This window comes from Bicyclus anynana, chromosome 1 (assembly GCF_947172395.1).
Source record: "Bicyclus anynana chromosome 1, ilBicAnyn1.1, whole genome shotgun sequence".
In the NCBI taxonomy this organism is placed as follows: domain Eukaryota; kingdom Metazoa; phylum Arthropoda; class Insecta; order Lepidoptera; family Nymphalidae; genus Bicyclus; species Bicyclus anynana.
In genome coordinates, this window is record NC_069083.1 from 10,942,621 (window position 1) to 10,960,387 (window position 17,767).

The 17,767-nt window shown below is 36.7% G+C and overlaps 1 protein-coding gene across 3 annotated transcripts in view; it reads right to left on the reverse strand.

The window, feature by feature from the left end:
- Positions 1 to 17,767, reverse strand: part of LOC112051919 (alpha-catulin) — a 125,329-nt gene that overhangs the window by 21,100 nt on the left and 86,462 nt on the right. For all 3 annotated transcript variants that reach the window (XM_052882716.1, XM_052882718.1, XM_052882719.1), the window contains exons 3-5: positions 9,846 to 9,994; positions 9,024 to 9,233; positions 4,400 to 4,537 (exon numbers count right to left, since the gene is read on the reverse strand). In XM_052882716.1, the coding sequence (XP_052738676.1) occupies positions 4,400 to 4,537; positions 9,024 to 9,233; positions 9,846 to 9,994 (497 nt within the window). The remainder of the gene's footprint in view (positions 1 to 4,399; positions 4,538 to 9,023; positions 9,234 to 9,845; positions 9,995 to 17,767) is intronic.

Consider the following 17,767-nt stretch of genomic DNA (forward strand, 5'->3'; position numbering starts at 1 on the left):
GCGGCGCGGGCGGCGCGAGCGGCGAAGCGGGCCGTGAAAGTGTCCACGCACTACGGGGCGCGGGCCGCGGACGGCCTACCTTCTCCTCGGCGCACTGCTGGAGGTGTGGCAAGGGACATCAAGCAGATAAGTGTCGATTTAAGCAATATAACTGTGACCTATGTAATATAAAAGGCCACCTAAAGGTCATGTGTAAATCTGGGAATAAATCAAGTGCTAAGCGCCATAATTTTTTAAGTGATGATTCTGAAAGTGAAATTTATAACATAAGGGCGGTTTCGAGCGGTGACAGACCGTATTTTGTAGACGTAAAAATAGGCAATGTAACATTGAAATGTGAATTAGATACCGGTAGCAAAATTTCGGCTATAAGTGAAAAATGTTACAATAAAATGTTTTTAAACTATTTAATTCATAAAGACGGAATTAAACTATGTTCATACTCGGGCTCACGAATCGAACCGGTCGGTTATATTTTAGTAGACGCATGTATTGATGATAATTACCAAAGTAACTTAAAATTATACATTATAAAGAACGGAAGTCGTCCGCTATTAGGTAGAAGTTGGATTCAGAAATTTAATATTAATGAACTTTTTATTAATAATATTTCAAAAGAGAGTAGTGACCATGAATACCGCGACCGGTTCGTTGAGGAGTTAAAAAGAGAATATCCTTCTGTATTTACGGATAAATTGGGTGAATGTAAGAAACAAATTCGCTTACAGCTCACAGATAATGACCCTATTTTCTTACGCGCGCGGCCGGTACCATTGGCGTTGCGAGCCGCAGTGGAGAGAGAAATTCATCGCTTAGAAAAAGAAGGATCGATTTATCCGGTCGAACATTCAGATTTTGGTACACCGATCGTCCCGGTGATTAAATCGACTGGAGATATTAGATTGTGTGGGGATTATAAATCAACTATTAATCCTAAATTAAAACGGGATCATTATCCTCTACCGCGTATAGAGGATTTATTTGCGACTTTGAGCGGGGGGCAAGAATATTCAAAAATTGACCTCACGACCGCGTATATGCAAGTACCTCTCCACCCGGATTCGCAAGCGTGTACGGCAATTTCTTCGCACATAGGTACCTACGCATTTAAACGGACCCCCTACGGTTTGAGTTGTGTACCGGAAAAGTTTCAGAAAATAATGGAAGAAACTCTTAGAGGTCTATCTAATACGGTAGTATTCCTAGATGATATATGTGTAACTGGAAAAGACCGAGAAACACATAAACATAATCTGCGGGCTGTAATCGAAAGATTGGCGGCAATGGGGTTAACTGTAAAAATAAACAAATGTAGTTTTTTACAAAAAAGTGTATCGTACCTAGGCTTTATTATTGATAAAGATGGTTTACATCCGGACATGTCAAAAGTGGAGGCTATTGTGAAAGCTCCAACCCCGACAAACGTGACTCAATTGAAAGCGTTTTTAGGCCTAATAAATTATTATGGAAAGTTTGTTCCTAATTTAAGCTCTTTGTTACACCCGTTGTATGCCTTATTAAAAAAAAATCAAGAATGGAAGTGGGATTTAAGTTGCGAAAATGCATTTAAAAATATAAAAAATATTTTAGCTAGTGACAGAGTATTATGTTATTATGACCAAGCATTACCGTTAGTTTTGTCAGTGGACAGTAGTGCTTACGGCATTGGGGCAGTTCTGGCACATGCTTTTCCCGATGGCACTGAACGCCCTATCAGCTGTGCTTCAAGAACTCTTGGAGACGCGGAAAAGAATTATAGCCAATTAGATAAGGAGGCACTGGCGATAATGTATGGCATACAAAAACATCATCAATATCTATTCGGAAGAAGATTTATTTTGAAAACAGACCACCAACCACTAGTGTATATTTTTGGGCCAAAAGGGGGAATTCCACAAACGGCAGCGAGTCGGCTGCAAAGATGGGCGGCTAAATTAGCAGCGTATGATTTTGAGATTAATTACGTAAAATCAAAATCCAACGGAAATGCAGATGCGTTGTCGCGTTTACCGCTTGTTAGTGATAACGACCGCGAGCAGCACATAGAAGAGAAACATTACTTATTCTACATAGATGAAACGTTACCGGTGAGTTATAAAGACATCGCAATTGAAATTAAGAAGGATAATTTATTGAGCCGAATATATGGATATATAATGTTTGGATGGCCAGAAAAATGTAAAGAAGATGAACGAGCGTTCTACGTGAGGCGCGCAGAACTTTACATTGATCATGGTTGTATTTTGTACAAATATCGATTAGTAATCCCACAAAAATTACAGGAAAGAGTGTTATTTGAAATACACTCAGGACATTTAGGAATAGTAAAAATGAAATCCATTGCTAGAAATTATGTGTATTGGCCGTCTATAGATAAGGATATAGAGTGTATCGGGCAGAAGTGTGAAGCATGTCTCAATGTAAGGGACGCCCCTCCGAAAACCACTCTGCATCCTTGGGAGTTTCCTTCAGGACCTTGGAAGCGACTCCATGCAGATTTCGCTCAAATACAGGGCAAATACTATATTGTTGCAGTCGACGCCCACAGTAAATGGATAGAGGCGAAACAAATACGTAGCATTTCTGCATACCATACTATCAAGTTTTTCCGTAGTTTATTTTCTAAATTTGGATTAATTGAGCAATTGGTAACAGACAACGGACCCCCTTTCCAAAGCGCAGAATTCAGAGAATTTTGCAATAAAAACATGATCCGACATGTCACGTCTTCACCATATAGACCTCAAGGAAATGGAGCTGGGGAGAATGCAATTAAAACGGTGAAGAAGACGATTAAAAAAGCAATTCTAGAAGGTGCAGACATACATGCTAGTTTATGTAGATTTTTGATGCAGTATAGGAATTGCCCACACATAACGACGGGAATAGAACCGGCAGTTGCATTGATAGGGAGACGGCTTCGGAATAGACTAGATGCTATGCGACCGGATACGTCTAATATTGTAGCAGAAGCCCAAAATAAACAAATAGAGAACTCTGGGGGAATCGTTCGAAAGTTCGAGATTGGGGATAAAATATTAACACGTAACTATTCGGCGAAAGACAATAAATGGATTGAAGGAGATATAATAGAAAAAACGGGACCAGTATCATTTAAAATTTTACTAAATAAAGGAAATATTTGTCGCCGACACACAGATCAAATTTTACCACAAAGAAGTAGTCGTTTCTCGTGGGATATGGGAGGTAGATCAGAACCACCTGCAGAAATAAGCATATCGGATCAATACGTTAACACAAAACCCCGAAAAAATAATGAAAAACCAGAAGATAATGGTTCTCCCGAGAGAGAAGTGGAAATAGAGGAATCACCCGAAGGCGTCGAGCAATCGCTCCCGATGCAGTCACAACCTCAACCAGCATCGGCACCTACGTCATCGCCAAGATCGCCTAAAGGAGTAGATTTGATTCCAGAAGCATCCGAGGATACGGTAGGAAGGCCGAAGCGGACCTGCCGACTTCGTAAAAAAAAATCATAAATAAATTGTAGGCATTAAAGGACCTTTCAATTGGGACAGGTTTGAAATTAAAAAAAAAAAAAAAAAAATAAATGGTAATGGATATAAAGTTCTGAAAATAATGTAAAAAAAAAAAAAATCTATTGTACTATTAGACAAGTCAAATGTTTATAAATAATTTAAGGGCTAATATAGATATTTAGATTTTTTTTTGGTAAGGGAAAGGAAGATACTAATAGTAAAAGTAAAAGTAATTAAAAGTTATCTTGTATTGTCAAAAAAAAAAAAAAAATGATAATAATAATAATGTAAGACTTTTCATAGGAAAGAGATGTGTAGTGTTGTAATGTCTGGCATACTATATTCTTTGGTTATTACTAAGTGAGGGTGAGTAAATAAATCAGTTAGCATCCGACCGCTGTGTTTCATTGACGTACATTACAGCTACTTTTGACAGTCACCTAAATATGTTAATAATTTTGTATATCTAATAATGTGATAAATAATATGCCACAGTTATTATAGCATGTAATAGTAATAAATCATGAGGATCAAAGATTTATAATTAAGTAAGTAGATATATATATTCGTCGCTGAAAAGGTTAAAAAGTGACTAATTTGGTGATTAGTGTATTTGAAAGCTGGAAAATACCAGAAAACAGTTTATGTAATAATTTTACACTGAACTCATACTAAATCCTTAACCAGTGTTGCGCTTTATACGTTTAGGTACAAGAAAGTTATACCTTCCGGTACTGTACCTACATTTTCATTTTTTTGTAGATAGTTTTATATTTATTCCTTTATATTAATGAAACATTTAAGGCGATTATGAAAGCTACATTGTGTTAAGGGTAAGTACACGAAGGGTAAGGGTAACAACACCAAAGTAACAATAAAAAACAAAGTCAAAACACGACCTCATGTGACTGCTCCTCGTGACCCGGCAGCCCGTCTCGGACGACGTAGTGTATGAGGTCCATAGCACGACGCATCTGACAGAACACCGTGTCCCTGTTTTCCCTCGCGGACGCGCTGCCTGGATGCCGCAAACATGTCTGGAAGTAAGAAATTGAGTAGAAACCTCAGACCAATTATAGAAGGACCTGTATCGCACTCATAGTCACGAACAAAATTGTCTGTCATTTTCTAAAGAAAACGAGCTTAGATTTTTATATATCTTATACTAAACAAGAAGTTTTTGCCCATTTTTTACACAATTCAATACACAAAAAGGTATTTTTACGGAGCTCTTTAACCGACAAACACGATTACAACTATTTAACATCGATAGTATAGAGACAGTTTTTATAATCGCATTAGATCGTTGATCATATACTTTGACAGAAAAGTAACGTTTAGCGAGGCAGGTCCTATACAATAATTGGTCTGCGGTAGAAACAGGTGTTATTTTAAGTGAATAATTAATTTATTTTCGGTGAAAAGTCGATCACAAAGCTACTTAAACCATATAAAAACCCTCACATTCAAAATTCATTTATTTCAAGTAGCCTCAGTTTAAAAGCACTTCGATTCTACCATCGGTTCAGAAGGCAGGTTCTGCTGAGAAGAACCGGCAAGAAACTCAACATTTGCTCTTTTTAGGCCCTCTACGTCCGTTGCATTCCGAATTGTACTAGTAGGTAGGTTACTATTGAATATTGTAGGGAGGATGCTTTGAAGAATAGCAAGATGATTAATTACAGACTCATCATCGAGGGGTGGTGGTTCGGTCCTCAGTCCGTTGGACTATTGTCGTACCCACTTCTAATACATTATTTTCCGACTAGTTGGGAGCATTGGGGGATATTTAAAAAACATGACAAATGTTCTTTAAAAAAAAATTGGAATCCTTACTATGACAGATTTCTGAAAAATTAGAAGTAAAATGGACAATTGAGGAAGATCTGGATTCTTGAAACCTGCTACCTTCAAGACCACCACGGTTCCAACTCCGACCAATCTACCTATTATTCCTGGAATTATTAAATACCTACTACAGAAAAACTCTTTGTTTACAAATAATATAGTTTTGTAAGCTTCAATGTAAATTAAATAAGTGACGAGCAAAACGTCGTCTCAGAATTTAAAGAGGGAACCTAAATAAAGAAGGTTATTTCACGATATTCATGAAAAAGGAATACGCAATATTCTGGTGAGGAATAAATTGGTCAACATTATGAAACCAATCTAATATCGGTGAATTTAGGTAAATGCAGGAATTGCAAGCAATAACCGTAAAATTGGTCTAATTCCCTTACGTACTCGCACGTCCCATAAATCGATTTGCGCATTACATTTAGATTTGTTGCCGCAATGAAAGCCAATTTTGACTGTTAAATCAAATTCAGAGCCTATGATTGCCAGACCTTTTATAGTTTAAGCTTTGTAGGAACCCTTCTCAAAACCCTTTAAAGATGTAAGGGTATCTGACGAAGGGTTGGCGACTGAAGACATGATTTCTAAAGTATATTTTTCCGAATAAAAAAAAAAGTATATTGGAAATTTGCATAGTTTGCTATGAACAACATTTGTTAAGCAGTCGGTTACTGCCTTAGTGGTCTTACAAACTTACTTTGAATCTGTGAAGAATATGCTAAACAGTCAATTTTAGCATATTCCTCACAGATTAAAAGTAAGTTTGTAAGACCACTAAGGCAGTAACTAGTAAAAGTAACTAGTATAGTACTAAATGCAAAGAGTGAGTTCCTTGTCATCAGAGGGAGTATAAAAACAAACGAATTCTTTAAACCAAATATAATGCTAAGTGGTTCTCCCCTGAGGCAAATGACTGAGTTCAACACAGTAACGGATCGCCTCAGTGATGACGGTGATTTCGAGCGTGAGCGTCGGGCGTTGTCGGTCCGTGCTAATATGTTGGCACACAGATTGTATAAGTGTTGTGTAGAAGCAAAACTCACACTGTTTAGAACCTATTGCCAATCCTTCTATATCCGTAGTCTGTGACTCCGACTATACGCAGCAGGCCTACGGCGCCCTTCGGTTCTAGTACAATAATGTGTTGAATGCGGGGCTGGGGCGGCGGCGTCATCGTAGTGTTTCGGCAATGTTTGCGGAGTGACGGCTCGATGATTTTTATGCCATCATAAGACACATCCTGATAATATCTGGATCTACTGAACTCATTTTTAAAAATTCTCTTACCATTACAAAGTCACTTTATTTGTGAATGTCATGGGCTATATTTTATATTTTGTATTCACACGGGAACAAAAACTGCGCGAGTGAAACCATCGGGCGTCGGATAATAGTGACTAATTTATTTATTTTACTATAATCCTCGAAACATTGTAGAGGATGCTACGGTTTCGGGATGAAACGTGCGTAAAGGATTTCCTGTCAGATCTGTGGGCCATTGGCCATTGTTGTTGGATTTATTGGTTTTTCGCGGATAGCAAAATAAATAAGTCACTATGGATACTATTATGTTATCTACTGATTTTACCTACATTTCAAGCCATGGTCCATACACAATAGTTGTCTACTTTATGGTAGAAGTATGGGTTGACATCTTTTCTGCTTTTATATAATTATGAAAGTCTGGTCGTTACAGGCTCTTAGACCAAAATAGGAAGCAAAGGTCAATAAATCTTGTATACGTAAGCAATATCGTGCGGAGTTTCAATCAAGGTGTGTTGAAAAAGCAAAGAATGTCCGGGTTTTAAGGCTTTATCGAGGGCGGCGACCTAATTAGGACACCAAGTAACATTGTTATATCAAAGTAATTAAATTATGGTTAATGTTTTAATGCAAATCAATAACTAATACTGTTTACAGTGCCTACCGAGTGTAATTTAGGTTTACGTTAAAAAATCACGTGTCTTAAACGGTGAAGGAAAAACACCGTGAGGAAACCTGCATACCTGAGAATTTCCTTAGTTCTCTATGTGATGTCTGCCAATTCGCATTAGCCAGAGTGCTTAACTGTGAGTCGTTAATAATGAAATATAGGCAGAGCTATATATGGGATAAATGCTTTGAAGGGTTGATGTTTACACTTACAATGCAACCCGTCTGCCTGTCTGTCTACTAAAGTTATAATAAATAGTCTCACGACACAATAGCTACGTAACAGATGGCCCAAGGCCTTTCTAAGATAGGCTTAAATTATTACGCTACTCGAGACACCGGACTTTTGGATACTAAATCTGTGTTGATCCGGGCCACTTAATAACGTTTCGTAAGATTAATTACTGAACATGAAAATGATAGGAACTTTATTATTGAGTAATGGTTTGCTAAAGTTTTAGCGATAATATATTTGTTGGGAAAGAAAAACACCTACTATAAGTGGATAAGCGACCACTATTAATAGGGCTACTATAAAAATCCAGCTGGATTAGAAAGTTTCAAAACCTTTATTTTCCGTTTAAATAGTTTTTCTAACTTAGTTATATTTACATCAAATATTAGTACCTACCTTACGGTTTACGCACTAAGATCTTTATCAGCTGGATTAGAAAGTTTCAAAACCTTTATTTTCCGTTTAAATAGTTTTTCTAACTTAGTTATATTTACATCAAATATTAGTACCTACCTTACGGTTTACGCACTAAGATCTTTATCAGCTGGATTAGAAAGTTTCAAAACCTTTATTTTCCGTTTAAATAGTTTTTCTAACTTAGTTATATTTACATCAAATATTAGTACCTACCTTACGGTTTACGCACTAAGATCTTTATCAGCTGGATTAGAAAGTTTCAAAACCTTTATTTTCCGTTTAAATAGTTTTTCTATACGTTTCAGAAGCTTTAAAGTGGCATTAAAAGACACTAACAGTGTTGTATTTGACCGGATACATAAGTTTCGTCGACACACTGCATCATTTATCACAGGTTATCTTCACGCTGCATTAGGTACACTGTTTCAGAAATATCTCGTTTGTAACTATGGACAGTGTATAATACTGTGCTATTTTACTAAGTATAACAAATATCGTCCCGTTGTCTCATTGGTCTAGTGGTTGGTGTATTTGGTTTCGGATCTGTGGGCTCCAGTCATGGGTTGGGCTATGAAATATTGTGTTTTTCTTTCATCCAAAAAATTCAGCCCGAAGTTGGGAAGTTGGTGCAGTTACACCTCGTTGGAGGTGTAACATCCGGTCATTATTATAAACATGTTATGGTTGTATTTACAGAATCAAATATTAGTACATACCTTTCAGTTTTCAAAGACCTTTATACCTTACCTATAGCTTGGCAAATTCGTTAATGACACTCCCATGATATGCGGGTGACGGAGGAAGGATGTGAGGTCGTGCGCGGAGGAGAGGGGGGCAGAGGGAAGGACTGCGCGGGTATGAAATCGTACGCGCGAGGCATTGCTACCCTCCTCCCGGCCCCCGCAGACCATCGGGATTGTTACTAACGCTAATTTGCCAAGCTATAATACCTTACCTATCGTAAGCTCGTCAGTCCACATTGGATCAGCTACATCACTTATTTTATAAGACCTGACTGAGTATTATATTATTAAAATAGGTTAATGGTGATGATGACATATATTATATTATATTTTTACTACCTTTGACGAGGTTAGAAGCATTAGAGTTGATCGCTCGAGGACATTTCTCGCAGCAGCGACTTGTGCTCTTCTTCTCTCGTCTCGCAGGTCCGCGCGTCGTTCCGCCGTCAGCCGCGCAAGCTCCACCATTCCTCCCCCGAACTCCGTGAAAGCTCGCACGAATTCCGCAAAGTTGGACACCGATTCTAAGCGATCTAATGAACGCGCCACCTGCATAATAAGTTCACGTTAAGTTGCCAGCTTTGGCTGGAATTTGGTTGTTTGGTAAAGTTTCTTAATGTGTAGGTGTGAATTTGATATTTTAATATTCGAGATTATATAGTTACAAGATTACTATATAAAATAGTATTTGAAACTTTTTTATATTTATGCTCTACATTAAATAATGTAATTATGTGGCAGTGGCAGTTACGACTGAGGAAGGATACAGAACGCAATATCAGAAATAAGAAAATAAAAATAGATGCAACAAATATATTTACGTACAAACATTCGCATTTATATGTGTGTATGTATAGAGTTTAGTAAAAATCAAGTATTAGAGCTTTTCTTTTTGTGACAGAGCTCCTCCGGGGCAGTAGGTACTCTACCACCATACCACCAGTTTGTTTTTGCCGAAAAATTGTCCATGCCTGCGATCACGCGCTCAATCGCACGACTGATTACCTTGTCCTTGGCGAGCAGCAGTTGGCGCACCACCACCATGTCCGCCAGCAGCAGCACCCTGGTGACGGAGGCAAGCAGCGCGCGCGCCGCCGACACCATGCCGGCCCCCGCACCGTCCGTGCCTGCGCACACGCGCTCTATCGCACGACTGATTACCTTGTCCTTGGCGAGCAGCAATTGGCGCACCACCACCATGTCCGCCAGCAGCAGCACCCTGGTGACGGAGGCGAGCAGCGCGCGCGCCGCGGACACCATGCCGGCCCCCGCACCGTCAGTGCCTGCGCACACGCGTTCTATCGCACGACCTGCGGGACAAGATATTTTCTTATGATATTGCAGTACATTCAAAGAGATGATGTGTACATACGTTGAATACATATTGCTACCATTAGGAGGTTTAATGACTTCTTCAAGCACTTTTCGATATTTCGTAATGAGTTACTTATCGCTTTTATATAAAAGAATATAATATACAGAAAACAAGAAAGACTAGAAATTACAATACGATCTTTGATTGGAGTTGCTATGGAACTATTAATATTGCTTGCTATGTTATTTATAAGAGGCTAAAGATTCTGTTTGTTGCCGATAGGTTGAAACATATCGGTTGCTTGCATAACTGTACTACCCAATGGGGTGTCAAAAGTTGTCAACTTGAATAAGTCCAATCGAAGTTTACTTAAAGGGCCCTACTCACACATCTGCCGCAGGGGCAATCTAGGGTGCACGGCGGTTATATATCGGGAGTATCTCTACACACTTGCCTGCCGTGCAGTGTTCCAGAATAAGCCGAGCTGAGCACACGTATTGAGAATGACAGCCATATTATCGACCACTCAAAAGATTGGAGTAGCCTTGGCGCTTTCTGTGGTGCTACCTCAAAAAAAAAGTAAAAGGTGATACTGGGTGAAGAAATGGCTAAAGAAAAGAAGTGAGTTATGCTACATGAGTATTATAAAAGAACTGGAAGTAGATGACTTCAATAACTTTTTACGGATGGATTTTGACTCTTTTGAAGAGCTTTTTTCAATGGTGGCATCATTTATAGAAAAAAAAATACATTGATGCGGAATGCCTTTTTGATTCTACGCTGTTTGTACGTGCACTCAGTGTGACAGCTACTGACAAACTGACTGAGAAATTGCCCCAATCGCGCTACACACGCACCGACGGCAGGAACGACTTAGGGATCAAGGATAGTCCCGCGCCCCTGTCGCCCTGCCGCAGGGCCATCCTCCCAAATTGCCCCAGCATGCCTACACACATCACAATTAAGGATGCAATTAAGGGTCATCCCCACTCCTACACCCTAGATTGCCCCTGCGGCAGATGTGTGAGTAGGGCCTTTAACTGGCTTACAATAAAATTATTAAAAGCCTAACTTTAAAGGAGATCATTCATTTTGGGCCCTTTTTGAAAGTGCCGGCCAACGAAAAAAAATAGCACGAATCGTTAGAACTAGTCATTTGGAGTAATAGTTAATATGGCATGAAAGTTGTAGGAGGGCTCTGAACCAAGTTATACAGGTTCGACGATTCGTTATTTCCATACATTTTGTCAATTTTCAAAAGTGCACGCCAAGAAAAAAAACTGGTACGTATCGTTAGAACTGTTCATTTGGAGCAATAGTTACTACGGCTCAAATGTTGTAGGACTGCACTGAGCCAAGTTATACAGGTTCGATGACTCGTCACTTCTATACATTTTACTGAGTTTTGTAAGTGCCCGCAAACAAAATAAATCATACGTATCGTTATAACTAGCCATTTGCAGCAATCTTTACTATGGCATAAACATTGCAGTATAGCTTTGTGTCGAGTTATACAGTTTCGATGATTCGTCCAATCCATTTATTTTATTGATTTTTTAAAGTACCGTTTAACAAAAATATGGTACTTATGGTTAAAACTGCCCATTTGGAGTAATAGTTAGTATGGGACAAATGTTGCAAGATTGTTCTGAACCAAGTTATACAGGGGCGATGTCTCGTCACTTCAATGTATTTGATGGAGTGTTGTTACAAAGTATATGCTATTTATTGTTATAACTAGCCATTTTCAGTAATAGTTACTATGGCATAAACGTTGTAGTATAGATCCGAATCAATTTTACTGATTTTTTAAAGTACCGTTCACCTAAAATGTGGTACCTAACGTTAAAACTAGTCATTAGGAGCAATAGTTAGTAACACGTTGCACACGCTTAAAAAAAAATTCTAGTACTGAAATAAATTATATAACTTTCATTCATTGATTTCCAAAAAAGTTGGAAAACATAAAAGCAATAATATAAAATATAGAAATAATGATTCTAAGCATTTGCACAAATTCAACATTATGGTGCAAATATAACTAAAAATTATGTTATTGTACATTGAGAGAAATAAAAACGTTTTATTAAGTTCTTCAAGTAATGGTAATTTCGGTTTACAAGCTTGAATAACATAACAAATACACGCACAACGGCGAATCACATGGCCAAGTGCAGAAACCGTCCAGAAGGAAGAACATAACAAATAATGATGACACAGCTCTTACACCATGATGACATTTATTTCATATTATTAGTTAGGTATTCATCATTATTTTCCGTTTCCGGTTGTCTAAACAACAACACGTACGTAAAAGTGCTCCCGGTTTTTAATCGAAATCACAGTGAATAACAAATATCACCAGCCGTGTACTGCGTATTATTTACACTGGAAGGAATATTAACGCAAGTATTATAAGAAAACACACGAAAAACACCGATTTAACCGAAGAAATTGAAAAAGAGTCACCACTTCTTGCAAAGGTTAGAAAAAATATTTCATTTACCAACGGACATTATCAACTGACAAGTGACAACGTCAAGTAACAGTGACAGCTGACAACAGTGACAGCTGGAATAGACAAATGACAGTGTACACAGAGTAAACATATAATTGTCAATTTAACGAATTACGTTCCGATACACACAAATTAAAAAGTTTTGTTTTGCAATATGAATACTACTGGAATGTCAGGAGATATGGAAAAGTTGTTCCAGATGATGAAATTAGAACTCGAAAAACAAACCTTATTAATTACTAAGAATGTTATGGACAGCATAGATGTGAAATTGCAACCGATTAAGGAAGAAAATAAATTCTTAAAAAATGAGATACAAAAACTAAACGAAAAAGTGAAATATTTGGAAGACAAAAATAAGAAAAATAATTTGATACTACACGGTATAAAAGAAACAGAAAAAAATCACCAAGATTTATTGAATATAATAAAAGTAACCCTGGAAAAGTTAGATATCAACATCAATACCTACGAAATAAACAACTACTATAGGCTGGGAAGGAAACAAGATGAGAAAAAAATAAGACCAATACTCATAACTTTCTCGTCATTCCAAACAAAGATTATGATTCTGAAAAATAAGTCAAAAATGCCTAAACAAACATATATTACAGAAGATTTTTCGAAAGAAACGATGGAAATACGGAAAAACCTACAGGAAAAACTTAGAGCAGAAAAACAGAATGGAAAAAATGCATTTATCCGAAACAATAAGATAGTTATAAGAGAAAATACCGATGTAGAAAAAAGAAAGCGAGAGGCTTCGGTGTCACCTAACAACATACATACATCGGCACACTTCAGTGACTCGAAAAACATTATCGCAGCTTCTAAGCTGCATAAAACTAATGCATTTGAGTACATGAGGGCACGATCATCATCTGTGACTGAAAAACCATCTCAACATTATAAGGCATAGGGATTAACAGACACCGGTAACGAAATAAAAACAAAAAATGTAAACAAAATAATAAGCAAATATAACAAAAGCCCCAATATGGTTGGTCACCGCGGGGTTATTGACCATACCCCCCAAGATCTCATACTTACTATGGATAACAAAGTAACCACGATCCGGAAAAAGAGACTGTATGTAGCGACACTCAATACAAGATCACTTAAATCTCAGGAATATTTAACAGAATTAGAACAAGCATTAAATATTATAAATTGGGATATCCTCGGCATTAGTGATGTTCGGAGATCAACAGAAAAAATTGAAGAGCATGAAGAGTATGTTTTATATTATAAAAACGTGATACCAGGGATATACGGCGTGGGTTTCTTAGTTAAAAACTATCTGAAAAATAATATAATAGAATTTATAGGAGTGTCAGATAGAATAGCTATCTTGAACATCATACTTCCTGGTCACAAACATCCAACTTCAGTCGTTCAGATATATGCTCCTACCGAGGAAGCCAAAAAAGAAATAAAAAATGAGTTTTACGAAAATCTAAATAAACAGATGGAGACTTTATATAACACTGTAATTGTGATGGGAGATTTCAACAGTAAAATTGGCCAGAGAGGAAAAAACGAAGATAAAATACTTGGACCCTATACAACGGGCAAAAGGAATGACAATGGACACAGATTGATAAACTACGCGTTGGAAAATAATTTACATATTATGAATAGTTTTTATAAAAGAAAATTCGAACGAAAATGGACGTGGATATCTCCTAACGGCCTTGTAAAAAATGAAATAGATTTCATAATTACAAATAAACCAAACCTTTTCTTAAATGTGGAAGTTCTTAACAAGTTCAACTTCAATACTGATCACAGATTACTTCGAAGTGACTTGCATATATCTGAGCCAAAGAGATCAAGAAAAAGCATACAAAATTCAAAACAACACATTACGCTACCCATGCCGAGTGACGTTTTAGAGTCTCTGAAAACTAAATTAATTTTAATAAAAGAACTAAGAACAGTACAAGAAAAGTACGATACTCTAGAAGAACAAATTAAATTAACCAAGAAAAAACTAGAAAGAGACAAAACACTCAAAGATAAATTAGGACCAGTAGCAAGAGACTTAATTAAAAAAAGAGCACATTTATTTGACAACAGAAAAATCAATAAACAAGAGATAACTGAACTAAGTAAAAAAATTAATTTAGAAATAAGGAAATACAGACATAAATTAAGAACGGAAACAATTCAATGGCACATTGCAAAATCAGGTGGAATTAAAAATGCATGGAAGGAACTTCAAGAAAACAGAGATTGGATTAGTAAAGTAACACACCAGAAAACTAAAAAACAGATATCTAAAAGAAACGAAATACTAGAAATAGCGACTGATTATTACCGAGAACTTTACAGTGACGAGCCCACAACGTCAACTTTAAGCAACGAGGAAGTAGCTGAAGAACCAATTCCAACCATACTAAGAGGCGAAGTTATCAAAGCCATAAAAACACAAAAGAGAGGTAAAGCACCAGGCGAAGATAATATTTGCAACGAAGTTTTAATTGGGGCATCAGAAACCATTTTGCATACGCTTACGGATCTATTCAATGAGATTTTAAAAACTGAATATATACCCCATCAATGGACTACGTCGACTATAATTTTACTTCATAAAAAAGGAAAAACGGACAATATTTCGAATTACAGACCTATTTCGTTAATGTCTAATGTGTATAAAATATTCTCCAAAATAATATTAGAGCGATTAACAAAGACCTTAGACGAAAATCAATCAAAAGAGCAGGCTGGGTTTAGAAGTGGCTTCTCAACTATCGACCACATTCATACCATAAAACAAATTATTCAGAAATGCAATGAATATGGAATAAAATATTACCTAGCCTTTATAGACTACAATAAAGCATTTGACTCAATCAAACATGAGAAACTTTGGGAAGCCCTTAATTCACAAGGTATACATAGCAAATACATTCGCATAATAAAAAACATATACGGAAATATGAAAGCCAAAATACGCACAGAAAAAGTTGGAGAATATTTTCCCATTGGACGTGGAGTTAGACAGGGAGATCCTTTATCACCTAAACTCTTTTCGGCAATTCTAGAACATATTTTTCGGCAACTCGAATGGAATAAATTTGGCATTAATGTGAATGGAGTACTATTAAACCACCTTAGATTCGCCGATGACCTAATATTAATATGCGAAGATCCTAGGACCCTACAGGACATGATTGAACAACTATTACATGAAAGCGAAAAGGTCGGATTGTCAATGAATACAGCAAAAACCAAGCTTATGACAAATTGCATTAAGATTCCTGTTATTCCTAACAATATCACTGAGTTGGAATATGTAAACGAGTATACATATCTAGGTCAAATCATATCTCCCACAGACCTTACAACTAAAGAAATCAAAAATAGAATAAGCATAGGATGGAAGAGATACTGGACCTTAAAAGATGTTATGAAAAACTCGGATATGAAAATTAAAGATAAAAAGAAAATATTTAATACCTGTGTTCTACCAAGCATGACCTACGGATGTCAGACATGGAGTTGCACTAATGAAAACATTAAATCATTAGAAGTTTGTCAACACAGAATGGAAAGAAGTATGCTTAACATAAAATTAAAAGACAAAGTTCGACTAACAAAAATTAGAAAACAAACCAAGATTATAGATATTAAATACCAAATTAAAAAACTAAAATGGAAATGGACTGGACATCTAATAAGAAGCAAGACTGAAAAATGGGCCAAAGAAGTAACAGAATGGTGTCCTAGATACAAAAAAAGAAGTAAAGGAAGACCGCATCGTCGTTGGGAAGACGACATCAAAAAGGTAGCAGGAATAACTTGGACGCGGAAAGCACGGGATAGATCTTTGTGGAGAATACTTGGGGAGGCCTATGCTGAAAAGCAAGACAATCCAAAAACCGGTGTCTAAAAGAAAAAAAAAATAGCATTAATTTCCATAAACCTGTTTGTATTGTAATTCATGTGTAGATTAAGATGAAATGTAAATTATAAGATTGTTAATAAAGGCTTTATTATTATATTATTATTCATCATTATTACCTATTTATTGTTCCCCATTACATTCAGATATCAACAAAAACACAAGTGACGAATCATCGAACGCAAATAACTTGGATCAGAGCAATCATACAATGTTTCTGTCATACCTACCAACTAACTGTATTGCTTAAATCGATAAAATGCATAGAAATTAAGAATCATTGAACTTGTATAACATGGCTCAGAGCAGGCCTACAACGGTTGTTGTACTATACTAACTATTACTCCCCGTTCCTATTACAGCCAGTTCTAATGATACGTACCATTTTAATGGTTGGCACTTAAAAATCAAGAAAATGTATGGATATTACAAATAGTCACACCTGTATAACTTAGATCAGAGCATTTATACAACGTGTCTGCCATACTAACTGACAAAGTATGTCTAAATGATCAGTTAAAATGATACCTGTAAGAATTTTATTGGCAGGCACATTTTAAAATTAATAAAATGTATGGAGATGACATGCCATTCAACCTGTATAACTTGGTTTAGAGCAACCCTACAACATTCGTGTTATACTAACTATTGCCATAAATGACCAGTTAAAACGATAAGTATCATTAATATTGTCGGTGGGCACTTACAAAACTCAATAAAATGCATATAAGTGACGAGATATCGAACCTTTATAACTTGGTTCAGACCAAACCTACAGCATTCGTGACATACTAAATATTACTCTGACGATAAGTGCAGTGATAAGTGCATATTTTTGTAAAACGGCACTTTAAAAATCAATAAAACGTATGGATTGGACGAATCATCGAAACTGCATAACTTGACACAGAGCTATACTAAAATGTTTATGCCATAGTAACTATTGCTGCAAATGCTAGTTACAACGATACGTATTATTTATATTGTAGGTGGTCACTTACAAAACTCAAAAAATATGTATAGAAGTGACGAGTCATTGAACCTGTATAACTTGATTCAGAGCAATCTTACAACATTTGTGCCATACTAACTATTGTTCCAAATGGGCAGTTCTAACGATACGTATCAGTTTTTTTTCTTAGCGGGCACTTTTGAAAATTGACAAAATGTATGGAAATAACGAATCGTCGAACCTGTATAACTTGGTTCAGAGCCACCTGTCAACTTTTATGCCATACTAACTATTGCTCCAAATAGCTAATTCTAACGAGTCGTGCCATTTTTTTTCGTTGGCCGGCACTTTCAAAAAGAGCCCATAAATGTATGGAGCGTGAATGATCTCC